The sequence below is a fragment of the Pleurodeles waltl genome, chromosome 3_1, assembly GCF_031143425.1.
Source record: "Pleurodeles waltl isolate 20211129_DDA chromosome 3_1, aPleWal1.hap1.20221129, whole genome shotgun sequence".
Lineage (NCBI taxonomy): Eukaryota > Metazoa > Chordata > Amphibia > Caudata > Salamandridae > Pleurodeles > Pleurodeles waltl.
The window spans coordinates 1,762,568,568-1,762,585,792 of record NC_090440.1 but is presented as its reverse complement, the minus strand read 5'-3'; the positions used below and the strand labels follow the sequence as shown (position 1 = coordinate 1,762,585,792).

General features: G+C 45.3%; 1 protein-coding gene across 7 annotated transcripts in view; it reads left to right on the top strand.

The window, feature by feature from the left end:
* Positions 1-17,225, top strand: part of NME9 (NME/NM23 family member 9) — a 466,976-nt gene that overhangs the window by 236,186 nt on the left and 213,565 nt on the right. For all 7 annotated transcript variants that reach the window (XM_069225744.1, XM_069225746.1, XM_069225745.1 and 4 more), the window contains 2 exons: positions 14,507-14,651; positions 15,697-15,989. In XM_069225744.1, the coding sequence (XP_069081845.1) occupies positions 14,507-14,651; positions 15,697-15,989 (438 nt within the window). The remainder of the gene's footprint in view (positions 1-14,506; positions 14,652-15,696; positions 15,990-17,225) is intronic.

Genomic DNA, 17,225 nt, shown 5'->3' with positions numbered 1-17,225 from the left:
TCACATGGGTGCACATCCATGCGCACCCATGATCACATGTAACCTGCCTGGGGCCTCCTGCCTTGCTGCACCACAGCAGCCTTTCCTTAGCACAGCGACACCAGCGGTAAACATGTGCAGTCCCTTTTACCATGTGTTTATTGTGCGGGAGTCACCTCATAGGAGGCTTCCTCACAGTAAACAGTCAAAAACCAGGTGGTCAAAAATCGAAAAATCAGGGCAGTCCTGATGGTCAGAACCGTCCTCTAACACGCCTCAAATGTAATAATTTGCTTTTTACATTTAGGTAGAGGATTGGAAAAAACTGTTAATCATATTCAGGCACATCTTATATATAATATATTTGAACACGCTGAGGTTAAATTTGGCACCTCAGGCCAAGAGAGTGGAAACATAGAACAACATCACAAGCAGATATGGCAAGCAGTGAGGCACACTCCAAGGGTCCCTGGTCCTCATGGACAGAATCTGGGAACTCATTGCAAGGCAACATTGTGAAATATGTTGAATTGTTGATTATTAATTGGTTATTATTTCCAGGATATTTTACGTCCAACTCTTAATAACTCCATCTTGGATTTCGATATCACTATAACTAAAGTATTACATTTATTAAGAAATGTGCTGAATTGTAAAAAAAAAACTCAACCAGATGGCATTATGACAGAATTCTACAAACATGATAGCATAATACTTTCTCATCTATTCTTAGACTTAATGTGATATATAGTAGCGAGGCAAATATCAGGCACTTAGTGGGTCATTTCGAGTTTGGTGATCTCAGGATTGCTATGTTGGGGGCGGTGGTCATACTGCTGACTGGCCGGAGGTGAAGACCGCCAAATTATGACCATGGTGGTGGTCCCAACAGAACACAGCCAAACTACCGCCAGTGTGGTCAGGCTGCTGTAGATGGCGGTGGGCATCTTCAGGTTTCCGCCGGACACATTACAGTGCTGCACACCGCCATGTTTTCTGGTGCGGTCGCACTGCCACCAAACCCCTGGTGGAAACCAACTGTATAAAAGGAAACACTCACCTTCAGGAACACATACCTGCCTGGAGGCACCATGGAACCTGAACTGGAAGTCCTCCCACTGCTCCTGCTCACACGATGACTCTGGAACCAGCAACGGTGATGAAGACAGCAACCATAAGTACACATACCTACTGGACACTGGAGGGAAACGCATATGTACCCACGCGCACACAACATACACAGCTGGCACAGCTTGCGATTGCCACACACACGTAACCACACACCCATACAAACACACACCTACATGCACACACATACTACACACACCACAGCCAACACACACGTGCCATGCACACCCCAACTCGCACACACATAGCACCGGCACTGTCTAACACAATCATACACAACACCACTGAGTCACACAAAGACATCAGAACCGCAACTACACAAACACTAGGCCAAACAATCTCACTACACACCTCCACATGACAACACATACTTGCAACAACACGTAACAACAACACACAACCAATCAACACAATCACACTGCCGTACAACAAAGCAAATGTCACACTACAGACACACCACACACAACGCATATGACACAGCCACCACCACACACACGGACGCACACACAGAAGCCACACAAGGGCACACAACACCACCATTACACATGGCAACACAAACAATACACAATTCATATACATGCATGTAACCAACACAAACAAAGCCCACACACAATACACAGCAATGACTGCGAGACAAATGGCAGAACCACACAGACACATGCAGGCCAGGCACAACAGCTAGCACAACCCTCACACACACATGTTACACACACACACACAAACCAAAGCCCACAAACACCACACAGCCATGACGAAAGAAAGGCAGGACAAGTATGTTACCATCGAATCCAACACAAGGTTTGCCCAGATGTATCAAACGGGTGAAATGCCAAAATTAAAATAACTATTTACAATGTTAAGGCCATTGGCCAGTCCAAAGTTCAAAGTGCCAAAGGCACAATTGGAACTTCACTGTGCCCCTACTTGACTCCTGACTGCAAAATGACCTCTACAGGGTAGGGGCATCAAGGGGGCAGGCAGGCACCTTAGGGATGACTGGGGTGGAGGGGGGTGGATTTGGATTTGGAAGGGGGATCTTGGGCCTGGGCTTCAGAGGGGTAGACTTCTTGGCCGGGGGAGGGGCATGGGCACTAGTGGGGGTGTGCAGGGGAAGACCTGGAGGTGTAAGGGCTGGACTTGGGGAGAGACACAGAGCGCTTGAGGGTATCACAGGGTCAGAGAGGGATAGCGAACAGGGAAAAATGCTTTTTAGACACACTGGGGTGGTCATGGCAAAAGGGTTTGGAAGTGGAGGGAGAGGGAGTGGTTTTGAGATGTGTCTTAGTACATGTGGTGGGTGCAAGTGGGTATGTGGAATGCTTGTGGGTGCTGGGTGTCTGGGTGGGTGAGTGCGGGTGTTTAGGTGTCTTGGGGGGTGCTGGGAGATACCAATGTGGATGGGTGACTGATGGGGTGGTATCTGCAGGTATGGTAGATGTGCTGCATGTGGGGGTGTCGGTGGTTGTGGTGGCTACGGATGTGGTGACTGGGGTGGATGTCTGTGCTATTATGCTGACTATGGGTAAGATAGGACTGGTGGCTGGATCTGTGAATGATGGTGTGGTGGCTGCAGGTGTGTCTAGTATGGTGTCTGTGTAGGAGGGAGTGGCAGGCAAGTCAGTGCAGGGAATGGATATTGGTGTGTCTGCAGGTGGGTGTTCCTTGTGTGCATACCGGTTGTGGGTTTTGTGGTGCTTGTGTTTGTCTGAACTACCCTTGTCTGTTGAGGTGGATGCATGCCTCTGTGTATGTGTGCTTTGGATGGGTATGGGGAGAGGGGTTTAGGATTGGGAAGAGGTAGGTGGAGGGGAGGACAGGAGACAAAAGGAGGCTTGCTACCGTCAGTGTGGACGCAGGAGCCTGAAAGGATCTCTGTAGGCCAGCCATGGCACCGTGAATGCTCTCCAGGAACGCATTGCTTTGTTGGACTTGAGCTGCCAGTCCCTGAATGGTATTGACAGTGTTGGACTGACCCACAGATAAGGACCTCAGGTGGTCAATAGCTTCCTCACTGAGGACAGCAGGGCTGACCGGGGAAGGGGCAGAGGTGCCTGCGACAAATGAAAAAAGCCCACCCTCCTGGGTGAACGGGCACAGGCAACTGGGTGAGGCGCTACAGGGAAGGCGGTGCTAAAAAGGTGGGGTGGCAGACAAAGATGGTGCTGGGGTGGTCTGCCACCACCTGGGAGTGTCCACCGGAGGAGGAATCCGAAGAAGAGATGGTAGAAACAGTCTCCCCCGTGGCACTCCCCTCACCCTCCGTCCCACTGGGCCTTCGCTCTCGCTGGTGGCAGCTTCCTGGGTCCTGTGGGCTGCTGCTTCCGCACTCGCCTGTGCCCCTTCTCCTTCACCAGATGATGCTGATGCACACAAAGAGAGAGGGAGGGAGAGAGAGACAGATAGGGGGGATAAGGGTCAACATATACCTCCCATAGACACAGCTAAACGTGTTAATCTGTGACAATACATTTCATGGCTATTTGCCAATACACATTATTTACATCATGTCATTAAATGTCACTACTACCCTCATCTGAATGCCAACCCTCACACCTACATCAGTACCTAAGTTGAACAGCACTTCTAGAGTCATCCCCTTTGAGCTGGCACAGCATGCCCTGGATGCAGTATCAAAAGTATGCCTGAATACCTCTCCATTCCTCTTTCACCCATTGGATGTGTAGCTGACTAAGCACATCACTTTAGGCCTCTGCACTAATAACACCTGCTTAGTCCATGTCCTCTGTAATATGTCAATTGCAGCAAAGGCAACTCCATTCACAGACCACACAGCATCTGGTTGGCCGCTCAGTACAGCGATGCCATTATGGAGAACAACTCAGATTTAAGACAGTTTACATCTGATGTGTACTCTGTGAATTTATGGTATAATCATGTGACAAGACAGACCCTATCACAGAGCCAGAGTAGCTGACACCCAACACATATATCAGTATTCAGTATACTGCTAGGTGCATCTACATTGGGCTATGTACCACATATAACACATCCAAACACATCCACTGAGTGCAGTGTCACAACAGATGTACCACTGGAATACACACATCACATCATGGACCACTTGCAATGCCACCACACATGAATGTACACCAGTTGGACTACGCACAATGACAACTCCAGCTTCAAACACACCATTTCACAAATGGCAAAACCTGTCACAGATCCCAGACAACACACATCTCAGAGTGGAAATATTTCCATTAATTAGGCACATATGGACAAACACCACTGCATGTACACCAATTGAACATCCCACTAGCACATAAGGCTGCCTGAGGAGACTGAATCCAAAATTTGAATCACATCAACACACCATGTGTTATGCAAAAGCCAAACCACTCCTAATCTGCCACTGCCTATTACCCAAGTCAAGCTCTAATAGTCACAGGACATCAGATGCTCCTCCAAATATCCATGATGACCTGATGTAGGCAGTTACTCAGCATTGCAACATAGGAATTGCTAGGGCCTTGTCGTACATGCCACATACACACCATGGTGACAAATAAGGTATCTCCCAGGGCACTTACAACCTCTGGTACCATCCCATCGGTTCAAAAGCCACATCCCTCCAAGTATAGCCCCTAGGAATGCAAGATCTGATGATCTGTGCAAACAGGCCTCATCAATTCTACATGTTTCAGTATCCCAGATTGGCTACTTACACATACCCTACAGTCAGCAGATCACCTATACATGCCTTTTCAGCTATCAGGCCAATCCTCCTGTCCCATGAAGGCCATTTCTGTGGTGGAAATGTAATGCCAGCCCCACAATCTGTTAATACCAGATACAGTACATGATGTATATACTCCCAGTGATAAAAGGAGAGACACACAGTAGCACATAGAGGCAGGCTTCACAGATGAGAGTGTACTGACACCGTAGAGCCACTAATGCAGATGGATGGAGCTAGCCATACACAGTGCTTATGGTGATCCAAACACTCACATCTATTGTATGGCCAGGATGGAGCCACACATGTGCCTATTTCATTAGTGCATCTCCACATTACAGACACGGAGAGGTATGGAAATGTGAGATGTACATCCACTGACAGTAAAGCATGGAAACACATCTACAAATGTTACTCTGCCAGGGAGCCACTACCCATTTCCAATTGTTGATGAACAAGTAGCATAAACGACAATGTCACATTGCCTGCAGTGAGGCATCCAATCCCATTTAAGGCCAGCCAAGTCCCAGGAAGCAGTCAGTACTCGCCCCTTTGTGGCTGCTGTGCTGCCCTCAAATGCCCATTAACCTAAGGGTAGGCCACTGCCACAATGAGGGCCATTAGCAGGGTTAGGGTCCGATGGGCACCCCTCCCTCGTTCGGAGGACATCCCCAGCTGGGCCTCTGCGGTCTTCTCGGCCCAGCATCTCAAGTCCTCCCACCGCTTGCGACAATGGGTGCTCTGCCAGCCATGGACCCCCAGGGTCTGCACTTGCTTGGCGATGGCACGCCATATCCCCTTCTTCTGAAGGGCATTTACCTGCATGGGTGGCACAGACAGAAGGAGAAAGTCATGTAGACTGGCACCATACCAACAGCAGTGGACTATAAACATCAGACTCGCCAAATGCCCACACATACCCATCGTCACGGTTCACTCGCCTTAGCTCCGTGCCCCCTGCATGCATGTACTCCCTTACTTGTACACTTATACCATTCGCCCTCACACACTCCTATCACACATGACTAAGGCATTGGGCTCACCTGCTCCTCTGGTGCCCCATACAGCTGTCCATACAGGGGTAGTAACCCTTCCACCAGCTTCTCCTGCTCTTCTTGGGTGAAGGCTGGGGCCCTATCACCTGCCGGATGTGGGTTGATGGCTCCCAGAGAAGGTACACAGCAGCTCATGTCATGAAGGCCTTGGTTGCAAGAACTTCAGAAGTCAAGTGAGCAAAGCTGCAGAAAATGGCAGTCACCGCCGGCGGTGATCACCATTGGCCCCAGTCCCCCATAGGCAGCAATGTTAACCAATGAGAAGTTGCACGGCGGTTGCAACCGCCATGATGACCTACGCCAGCGGACTTAGGTCCCTTCCATCTGTCCAGTGATGCAGGACAGGCGGCTGTCATTTTATGCACATATCATGCCTTGCTTCAGAAAAGTAAGTGTGCCATGCATGTTTTTTGACCAGATTGCAGAGCAGGCCTATGTTGTGCCATCCTGGTTAGGCTTATACATGTGACATGCATGACACAGTGACGTTATATGGCCGGTTGTCAGATGACGTGCATGTCCAGATACTCGGAGCCTCATAGGCAGTGTAACCATGTAGGTATTTAGCTTGACTACATGCATGCTCAGTGCAGGACAGCTCAGTATACCATATATGGAACATTACACATGTGATGTGTGTCACAAACTATTGATCAGGGGCAGCAATGTGCAGCAACGATGGTGTCCATGCCACTTCTGCATGCCCGGTATGGTATATATCAGCGGTGCGAGGCATGTCTACAGCGTTAGGTGTGTGCGATAAGGACATGTTCAGCAAACATGTGTGGAGTGCTTATCACTTTGTACATTCTCTCCTCTCTATCCTAGACACCCTGTCAGGAGGAGATTGAAACATGCACCAGTGTACTGTCTGCTAGTCGACCTTGCAACCCTGGCGGACAGGCATATCATCCTGACCTATCGCCTGAATCATCAGACCATCATGGATCTATGTACTCAGTTGGAGCCAGATCGATTGCCTGCCATACGTAGTCCCTATGCCGTCCCTCCCACAGTTCAAGTTCTATCAGCGCTACACTTTCTTGCCACTGGGTCCTTTCAGAATGCAATGGGCTGGGCAGCAGGGATGTCACAGCCCATGTTCAGTCTTGTGTTGAAGGATATACTATGTGCTTTCTTGAAACACCTGAAGAGCTACATCAGGTTCCCCAAACATGCGGATTTGGCCTATGTGAAGGCAGACTTCTATGATATGGGACACATCCCTCATGTGATAGGGGCCATAGAACGCACCCATATAGCTTTGGTCCCTCCCAGTTCCAATGAACAGGTGTATAGGAACAGGAAAAACTAGCACTCCATCAATGTCCAGGTGGTGTGTCAGCCAAGTTTCCAGAATCCATTCATGACTCCTGCATTCTGAGGAACAGCAATGTCCCACACATGATGGCACGACTACACAGAGAGAGGGCTTGGCTCATTGTATATATGCATTAGGATGTGTGTTTCTGTTATGGCACCTGTTATCACATTCTTCCCTGTGTCTGTACCTGTATTGTGACAGGTCCCACATCTGTGCAGACAGGTGACTCTGGCTATCTTAAACTTTTCTGTCTGTTGATACCAATGAGGTACCCTGCCACGGAAGGGGAACTTTGTTTCAATGATGCCCATGGCAGGACGAAGTGTGTAATTGAAAGGACATTCGGCCTACTGAAGGCCAGAGTCAGGTGCATGCACATTTCTGGAGGTGCCCTCCTCTACACTACACAAAAGGTAGGCCAGATCATAGTTGTCTGATGCATGCTCCACAATCTAGCCCTGAGACGTCAGATACCATTACTAGCTGATGATGGCATGGCGGCTGGACCAGTGGCTGGTGATGGAGACAAGGAAAGTGATGAGGAGGCAGATGCGGAAGGTGCAGCTGACTCTAGGACTGAGCTCATCAATCAGTACTTCCAGTGACATACAGGTATGTTGTGTGTATTAGCAAGCGTTGTATTTCCACATTGATTGGTGCGAATGGTCCTCCTTATTTGGATCATAAGTGGTGGTGTAAAGTGTTCCTATCCCTATATGTGTGTTGTGGGAGGTGACTGATAAGGTGCAGAGTTACAGGTCTTTTATGTAACGTGTCCTCTATGCAGGTTGCTAAAATCACACCTTGTATGGGCAGGCCTGTATTGTGCTATGTGTCCAGCATTGTCCTGTTCTCATGTCATTCCAACGAGTAACTGTGTACTGTGAAATTTTGCCTCTCCTACCTATTGCTTGAGGCAATCATGTTCATTAGCCCTTGGTAACTGTTTCTAGAATAGAGTTTTACACTTTACAGATGCCAGCTACAGCGTTTTGTGATGTATTTCCGGAGACTGGTGATGTAGAAGTGACATCTGTTGTGCCCTGTTTAGTTGGCAAACCACACTGGGCACGACAACTATGAACTGCATATGTGCTTTGTGTGCCACGGTGCCTAATTTCCTGATGTAAGTCTCTGTCATGGTCTTTCTGCAGGTTGGATAAGTTGATATTCTCTGGTGTGTGGCTGGACTAGTGATTCCCTTACATCTGCCCTGGGACATGTTTGTTGTACTGTGTCTCCTGCCTCCCTCTGCTGTCCATTACATTGCCTGATGGTTTAGGGGACTATACACCCATAACATTTTGCTGACCAAACATTTGTATATGTAAAAATATGCAGTTGCTCTGATCTACATTGTTTATTGTGCATTAATGGTCCAACAGGTGATGAGTGGGGTCATGGTGGATGAAATAATCAGAGTAGGTGGAAGTGGCACAGCTGTAGGTAGTGCAGGTCCAGTGTCCCAGGGCCATAAGAAAATGGAGAAATGTCATTGAACAGTCAACAGGGTGTCTCAGTGGCACACAAGGGAGAAAAATCAGGAGTGCGTCACTTCCTGGCAGTGGATTTGGTCTTGGCATCTGCTCCAGCCAGATGTCTGGATGGACGACCACATTTGTGTGGGGGGTAGGGCGTTCTTCAGCTACAGAGGGAGGGGTACCAAAGGCCTATGGTTCCCTTGGTAGGGCCTCCATTCCACTACCTGCCGCAGATGTTGATGGTTCAGATGTGGAGTGATAGTGGAAGGGCCCTGCTGGTGGGTAGAGCTACCACGCAGGATGGTGTTAATCGCCCTGAGCCCCCCCTGCTTTGGAGTCCATGGTGGCATTGTGGGCCTGCCACTGCTGCATGACCTCCTGGTGGTATTCCCTCTGCAGCCTTTGGTTTCCCCCCAACATGTTAATGGTCTGGCCCATCCTGTCCTGGGATTGTTGATATTCTCCCAGGACTTGGGAGATGGCCTCCTGGTCAGTTGACTCCCATGGGTGCCTCATCTTATGGCCCACAGGTTCCCTTCCATGTCCCCTGCCCCCATGTGCCTGTGCCCACTCCCAGTGTCACCAGGACCTTCATTGTTTTGGGTGTGAGGGGGCGACTCAGGTCCCTGTACTGTGGGGCACACAATAGTTTGAACAGTCTTTGGGACACAGGTTTGGGGACGAAGGGTGGGCTGTGATGTTGGTGCCACAGGGAGGATGGGTTGATGTGGGCAGGGTCAGGCATGAAGTGGTAGACTGACCGGGGGTCCCAGATGGGCCAAGTAGGTCGTCACTGTTCAGACATCCAGTGGCATTGTCCTCACTGGGGCCTTCATCCTGAGGAGGGCTGGCAGTCTCTGGTATTCTCTCCATGATGGCACTGGCAGGGGTACCTGTGGATGGAGTGAGAGAGGGTTAAATGCTGAAGGTGTGAATGGTTGTGTCTTTGTCTGATGCATACAGTGGCTTGACTTGATTCCCAGCAATGGCAATGACAGGAGCAGCACTGCTAACAAAGTTTGCGGATAATAGATTGTGACATATGTACCATGCTATATAGGGATAGTTGTAGATCAGGCTTGGTAACTTTGGCTCGGTTGGTGGGTTCAGTTTCTATGTGATGGTTGACATGACAGGTGTGCCCTGTTTGCAGGTGGCAATTCAGGCTTGCTGTGAGTGGGTACGGCTGTACATTGCAGCATGGTGTCCAAGTGGGAGGAGGGTATATGCGTAGGCAAGATTGCTTGTCCTGTGTTGTGCATGGTGTATACTTTGTTAGTTTCAAGCCCATGGTCAATCCATTTCAGGGTTGTTGATCTGGATTTGTGGCCCTTAGGTTTGGTGACAGTGCTGTGTCCGTGTTTGGCATTGTATTGTGTCATAGCATTGCTGTCATTGCCATGTAGTGGTCCTCAGTCAAAACATCCAGTTGGTGTAGCTGGTGCAATAGTCACACATGCAAGGGATGTGGTGTGATGTGCACATTGATGGAGATGGACAGATGCATTGTGGGAATCATAGTGTTTGTGATTGGCAGTGCTATCTGTGCACTTGGCAGGGACTGTGTGGGTATTGTGGCTGGGTGGTGGTGTGGCATGCAGGAGAGGGGCATTATGTGATTAGGTGGGAGGTGTGGTGGAAGATAGGGTGAATTGGGGAGTGATTGGGTGGTGATAAAGCATGCTGGACTGGATGAATTTGTGCCAGGGGAGTGTTAGTCGCTTACCAGAGTCCAGTCCTCCGGGTATTCCAGTCAGGCCCTTTAGCACAGCAATTTGGTGTCTCAGTGCCATGGAATGCACCTTCCCCTGTAGGTCGTTCCACTTCTTCCTGATGTCCTTCCTCGTGTGTGAATGGTTGCCTACTGAGTTGACCCTATCAACAGTTATCTGCCATAACTCAATTTTCCTGGCAATGGAGGTTTGCTGGAACTGTGCTCCAACAAGTTGTGGCTCTACCATGACCCTCGAATCATTGTCTGTGAAGCGCGAGTGCTTTTGATGGGACATGGTGGTTGTGTTGTGGATGGAGGTGGGTGTTGTGCGTAAGGGTGCAGTGTAGGGTGCTTGGTGGGGTGTGGGCATTTGGTTGTGTATGCCTGTGTACAGTAGAGATGTGTGTATAGTGTTGATCGTGCAGTTGTGTGGTGTGTGCTGTGTGTGAAGTGTATATGTGACTATGGTGTATAAGTGCTAATTAATATGTTTGTGGTTCCTCGCTGTCTCTGTATGTGGTTTTTGTCGCAAAGGATTGTGGGTTGCGTGGGGGTGTGTTATATAGTGCAGTGAGTAGGTGTGTCTGGTGTGTGGTTGTCTGTCATGTGTGGGGTATTCAAATTGTGCAATGTGGTGTTATGTTCTGTCTGAGGTGGTTTGCTGAGCGCAGCGATTCGGACTGCCAATGGTTTTCTGCCATGGAGGAACCGCTGTTGTGATTTGTGGGTCATAATCGGGTGGGTGGAAAGTTGTCAATGCTGGTGGTGGAACAGCCTCTTTCCCGCCCCCGCAGATGTCCTGGCAGTGTCGGATTTGTGGCTGTTTTTAGGTGATCTCCAGTGTGTGACTCTTAATACGACGGTCAGAATACTGCCAACATGAAGGTGTTTTGGCGGCCTCCACCACAGCATTCTTGCCAAAAGAACGCCAAAGTCATAATGAGGGCCTTAGTGAGAGTCAAGTCTGTATACTTTCTTGTGGAAATACTCATGTGTTAGGCCCTAAAAAGTTTTATACATATTTGAAGTAAGGTCATTTTTGTTTAGTTCATCTACACTATTGAAGATAGAAGCATAGTCAACATTTTCATAAGGTGATAGTTTAATAGTTGGATATAATTAGCTGCACACAATTGATCTGGCTCAGTTAGAGACAATTATATATTTATCAATTTAACCAGTAATCTGAATTGCCAACTCTCATGTTTTAATATTGTTGGTTTCATTGGTCCTAAAACCTGAACTGTGTTGGAATTTTGTTAACATTGGTTATATTGCTGGAGTGACCAATTTTGCCTTGAAGTGTGAAACATGCAATTGTCCAAACAGAGCACTTAAAAATGGGATGTTATCTGACAACTTCTTATGAGTGGAACCTGGTAGAACACAAACAGCCTATAAGAAAACAGGCAGCTCTGCAGTGTCTCTTAGCTAATGGGGAAAGCTTAATACAACTTGCAGCCATATTTTAGAAATTGTTTGGTGTTAAAATGTTCTTACACTTTATGAATTTAAAACAAAAGTCTATAGGATTGTTACATCCCATTGACATGGCTATAGAACTTAAGCAAATTCCTTATTCACATCTGTCTATAGTAATGCAACAAATACCCCTCAATCTAGGCCTGTTCCAGTTTGTTTCAATTAAAAAGATGGCTACATTTCTATTGGCGGTGATATCACAGTTCATAATAGATCTGTGTTATTCCAGGCTGATTGCGTACTCAATGATTTTGAGTCTCTTTGACGAGAGTTTTGCAATTATATTGTTGTGTGTGTGTGTGTGGCAAAATAAACTAGCCAGTTTGTCCTCACCCATGTGGTTTGCTAAAATGTTATCTGCACTCAACATTGATGTTTGTTTGTAAAAAATGTCAGCAAGATTATTCTTTAAAAGTGTGAGGTTGGGGCCTGGACAGTTAGTGGAATGGAGGAGATTTGTTTCTTTAGCGCTCTTTCTGAACCCTGGTCAATCGCATCCTAATTCAGTACCCCCATGTCGAAAAGGCATGATCACACTCGCATACCACTTAAGAAGAAGTGGCACCTTCAGAATACTGCAGAATGTGCATTACAAATGTAGTTACACTGCTCTCAAAGTCTGCAAATTTAGGCCATTGGATTGATATGCATCCAAATGCAGGGTGCTGCCGACAGGATGCCTGAGGCAGAAGTGTTGCTTGTGACTGAAGGATGGAGACAGAAGACTAAGCTGCACACTGGAGCCCTGAAGGGAGGGACGAAGGAAAGAAAGTAGAGAATGTTTAGTGCCGAAACCACATATCAGCAAAAAGGTCCACATGGAAAGAGGCCATGACCAAACTGCCACAATACTGGTATTATTCTCCAGTTAAATTAAATCAATGAGACACTAATCAATCAAGGTTTTGATGCTGGGTGAGTTCACACTGTCTTACACTGGCTCAACCACAGTGTATCTGAGCAGGAGTGATTGGCAAATCAATATATTCCAGACCTTAATTAAATTTAGTAAAGTATTTGATTAATACAGGTGTGAGGGGAAAAGTTGCCTCTATGTTTCACCAACAGATTTCAGTATTACACACGGATTGCAATACTTCAACAATCTTTTTTCCAGGTACATATTTCAAAATATCATTACTACGGCAAATAGAATTTCCAGGCAAGGTGATGTTGAGCTATGTACCAGGTCCATTCTTGGTATTTCATGGTACTTTTGGTCCCAGATTGCAGGTCTTAATATTAATGTCTGTGCCGGGGAAGGAGATGGTGTAGTAATGCAGGCATTTAATGAGTTAGACAGTCAGGGTCAATTTGTGGCAAAGTTTTGACATGTTAATAAACCCTTCAAACATGCCTACACCTTCTTTCGATAGTATCTGCTCCTGTAAAATTCCGGATACCACAGCAGTCTAATGCCAGCCATATTTCCTGATGAGGCCATTAAAAATTAACAAAACAGTTTCTTATGATTTTATGTCAGTTGTTCCACTGTGATAAGTTCTCGGCATTTAAGGGTCTTTCTTGCAAGTTTCAGATCGCCAAACACCTTTTTTTTTTTATTGCAGATTCAAATTTTAGTCAGAAAAATAACTGGCTATAACAACATGAATTCATGCACCTGAAACTAGAGTTTATAATATCAGGGAGTTCTAGGACCAACATTTGGGCTTGATTGTGTGTGCACTAATCAATCATTCTTGACCTGCAACACCCTGATAGAAAAGCAGGGAAATGAACAAGGATAGAGGAGCAAATCCAAATCTCTGGTGTAATGCTGAACATATTTTATGCACAGATATACATGTCAAGCTACTAAAAATTGTTTAGGATTTATCTTGATCCAGAACACATGTATGAAATTAACCTTTATAACGTAATATTGAAACCACTTCTTTATTTCATGCATTCTTCTGGTGCTACTTTAGAAATATTAGAAAATTATAATAAATATATCAGTAATAATTTTTAAGGTCAACATACTTCTGACAAATACAGTGTAACTACGGAGACTGCTTGAGAAAATAGTGCTCTGATTACTGCAATGAAGATTCAATGGTCATAGTCTGAGCCTGGATCAGACCAGATTGGCTTATTGCCAACATATGTTACTTAAAGTTAATCTCCTGGCTCTGCTTTGAAGGAATCATCTTATAGCGATTTGGGAGCAAAATGAGCAATGTGTTAACATCTTTACTATTTTCTTTCTAAGCTGATTAAGCACTATGCAAAAATATTCAAAATGAATGTTTAAGGTAATTTATGAAATGCACAACCTTTCAGAAGATGCAGTATGTTTTAGTATAATCAAGAAACAATGCCTTATGTACCCTATACGTTTGTACTACTAGGCTTTATGGACTATATCTCATGTCCAAAACATGACATGTATGGGATTTAGAATGAATTTGTGATGCAAACCGACAAAAGGGTATGCAAATTCTATAATGCAATGGTCAAACGGGAGTTTGGGAAAAAGATGCAGATTCTTATAGATCCAGTAGTCCAAAATCTCTCTGTTCTTTGACGTTTGAGTGCTGCATATCACATACCTCTTATCACCACTCGTCTTGCTATAGCCTGACTGGCTCCTTACCTCTCAGCAGATATCTAGCTTGTTGATGTCATGTCTTTTTCCTGAAACAGATGAAATCATGGAGGAAATCAAAGGTGCTGGATTTGTCATCTCACAGATTAAGGAGACTTGTTTGGATAGAGAAATGGCAGAAGAGTTCTACAAAGAGCACAAGGGCAAACCCTTTTTTGAACAACTTGTTGACTACATGTGCCAGTAAGTGTAACTGATGGGATAAAACCTGGCACGTTTTTATTTTTGAAATGTTGTTTTCCTTTTGCTTCAATGTTGGTAATCCAAGAAAAACAGTGTCATCTTTGGAAACACGGAAGGAAGAGCAGCCTATTTCCATCCATCATATTGTGTAAGAGGTGGTCCAAATGGGCCACTATACTGCCCTCTCCAACACTACAAACTGAATGTCAATAGCAGCAGGAAAAGACATGGTTTTCTCCTTGATTGATTAATGTATATAAGTAAATTGAATATCATAAATGATTCGTTATCATATTTTTCCCAAACTGCTAATAAACCTTAAAAAGTAAACTTCACAGAAAATGCCACACCAAATTACATTTAACTGCCGAAACTATAATTAATGTTTGAAGCAGCAGTCACTGACTAACACCATCTGTATCTTCTACTTTGCGAAGGGCAGGTGGTTGAAGAATGTGTCACTCTGTAACTTTGTTAATGGAGATTTTACATCTCACTTTAAAGCTAAATAAATATGTTTGGTTTGATACCAATACCACTAAAGGACTGGCTGGTGCTTGGTGTTGCATTAAAACCACTTTTATTTCTAATCCTCAATTTCATAAAAATGTAACACCTTCAGAGCCTCTTTCTTGCATTAGATGCAGATTTTTTGGGCTATCTTAACTACAGCACCGTAACTTGACAACTTTGCTCTGTGATTGAAACTATCATTTTCATGAAGGAGATAAAGAGTAGGCAAGTGTTTATTGAAAATCCGAGAGAGAAATGTACAGGATCTCCCAGAGGAATATAGGTGTCCCCAGGATTCTCAAAGATAGCATAGAGTTAGTTGTTTCATTTACTAACCTGATTTTCTATTAGTAGCCACGTTGATTTACCAAGTGTGAATTTTTAACATAAATTCTCAGATGTTAATGTTTTTTTTGTGGTTTAGATGCAAGCTCCTTCAGTGTGTTCCCCCTTGTCAGCACAGTACATGATGCCAAAAAGACAGGCATAACAGAAATAACTTAGACTTGTTATTTTGTCACTCTTTTACCAGGGGTCCTTCTCTGATGATGATACTCAGCAAAGAAAATGCAGTAAATGAATGGCGGGCATTGATGGGGCCCACAGATCCTGAAGTGGCACAGAGTACTGCACCAGGCTCACTCAGGAGCAAGTTTGCCAAGAGCATTTTACAAAATGGGTTGCATGGAGCCTCCAATGAAGAACATGCAGTGGAGAAGATTAAATTTGTTTTTGGTGATATTGACCTAGAACGTGTGGATGTTATAGATACTGGCATAAATCAAGAGCGCGTTAATAACCAAGAACATGAATCTGTTGCTCGAGGTAAGTAAACAAAGAGCATAAGAGTCACTTCTGACCACAAGAACCGCATGCAAGAACCTTGTGTTTCATTAATTTAGAATCATTTAGGAAATGAATATATGTTTTCTGTTGTCTTGAAATTCATGTATTTGTTTATTTAAATATTTATTGCTCTGTTAATTGGAGACCAGAGACTAAGATGATTTTTTTATAGTTTGATGGTTGAGCCTCCAAACTGCTCAGACGGTAGTCGCCATTCACTGGACAACCCAAAGGCAGCTGGCACAAATGGTGAATATCCTTTCGCTCTTGTGGGGTAGTTCTGCCAAAAGTGCTCTGGTTGATGCAGCCGAAGCACTGGTCATGGTAGCTTCTTCTAAAAGATATGGATTATTGGGAGCATGGTGACATGAAGCTCTGTTTCTCAGGCAAGACTTTCGAGGCTACACTTTAGCTCTCATGCATTTTCTGTGCCATGCAATGTAGGGCCTACTGCTTGCATTTGAATAAGCCTACAATTCCTTCTCTCGGGAAATTGACTACAAACATGTTGCCAAGACTCCTTTTATAGAATCCTGTCTACCCACCCAGAACATAGGTAGGGAGCATCATGTGAAATGTTCCTCTTTTATCTCATCTCAGAGTTACCCATGTGACCATGTGACTCACTACTTCCCTATCTTGTAACACTGCTTTTAACCACTTTTGCACCTCTTCCCATCTCAGTTCACGCCTGCCAGCCTAGCACACAGTTTGTGCATTGTTACTAATTAATTAAAATAAACATAGAGTGAACTTGGGCTCAGTCAAAGGCGTGTTAACCTCCCCCCCACCTCATGCTATTGGCTATTACGTGTATCATTCTATTGCCTATTGAGTGCCTGCATTGAATTGCATGAGGGTCTATTTTACATCTGACAAGTAAACGTTATACATTTAATAATTTATCTCATAAATTAATTTGTAAACAAAAAGCAGTATTCTTTGTATTTTTTTATTGCAGTATGCTTTTTAATGTTTTTGTCAGGATTGGAGTGTGAGCCACTATCAGTATCATTCAGGGCCAGCTTATGGCAGTGCTACTGGTGCCACCGCACTGCACGCTCAATTCGGGAGTGCTGTGTTTTGAAATATCATATTAGTTTAATAGTGTATGCTGCAGAGGTAATTGTGTGTCGAACTATTTTCAGACAACAGAAGGAAATGTCAAGATAACTTTGATAAATAATGTAACTGCTGAAGAGAAATGGAGTTTTG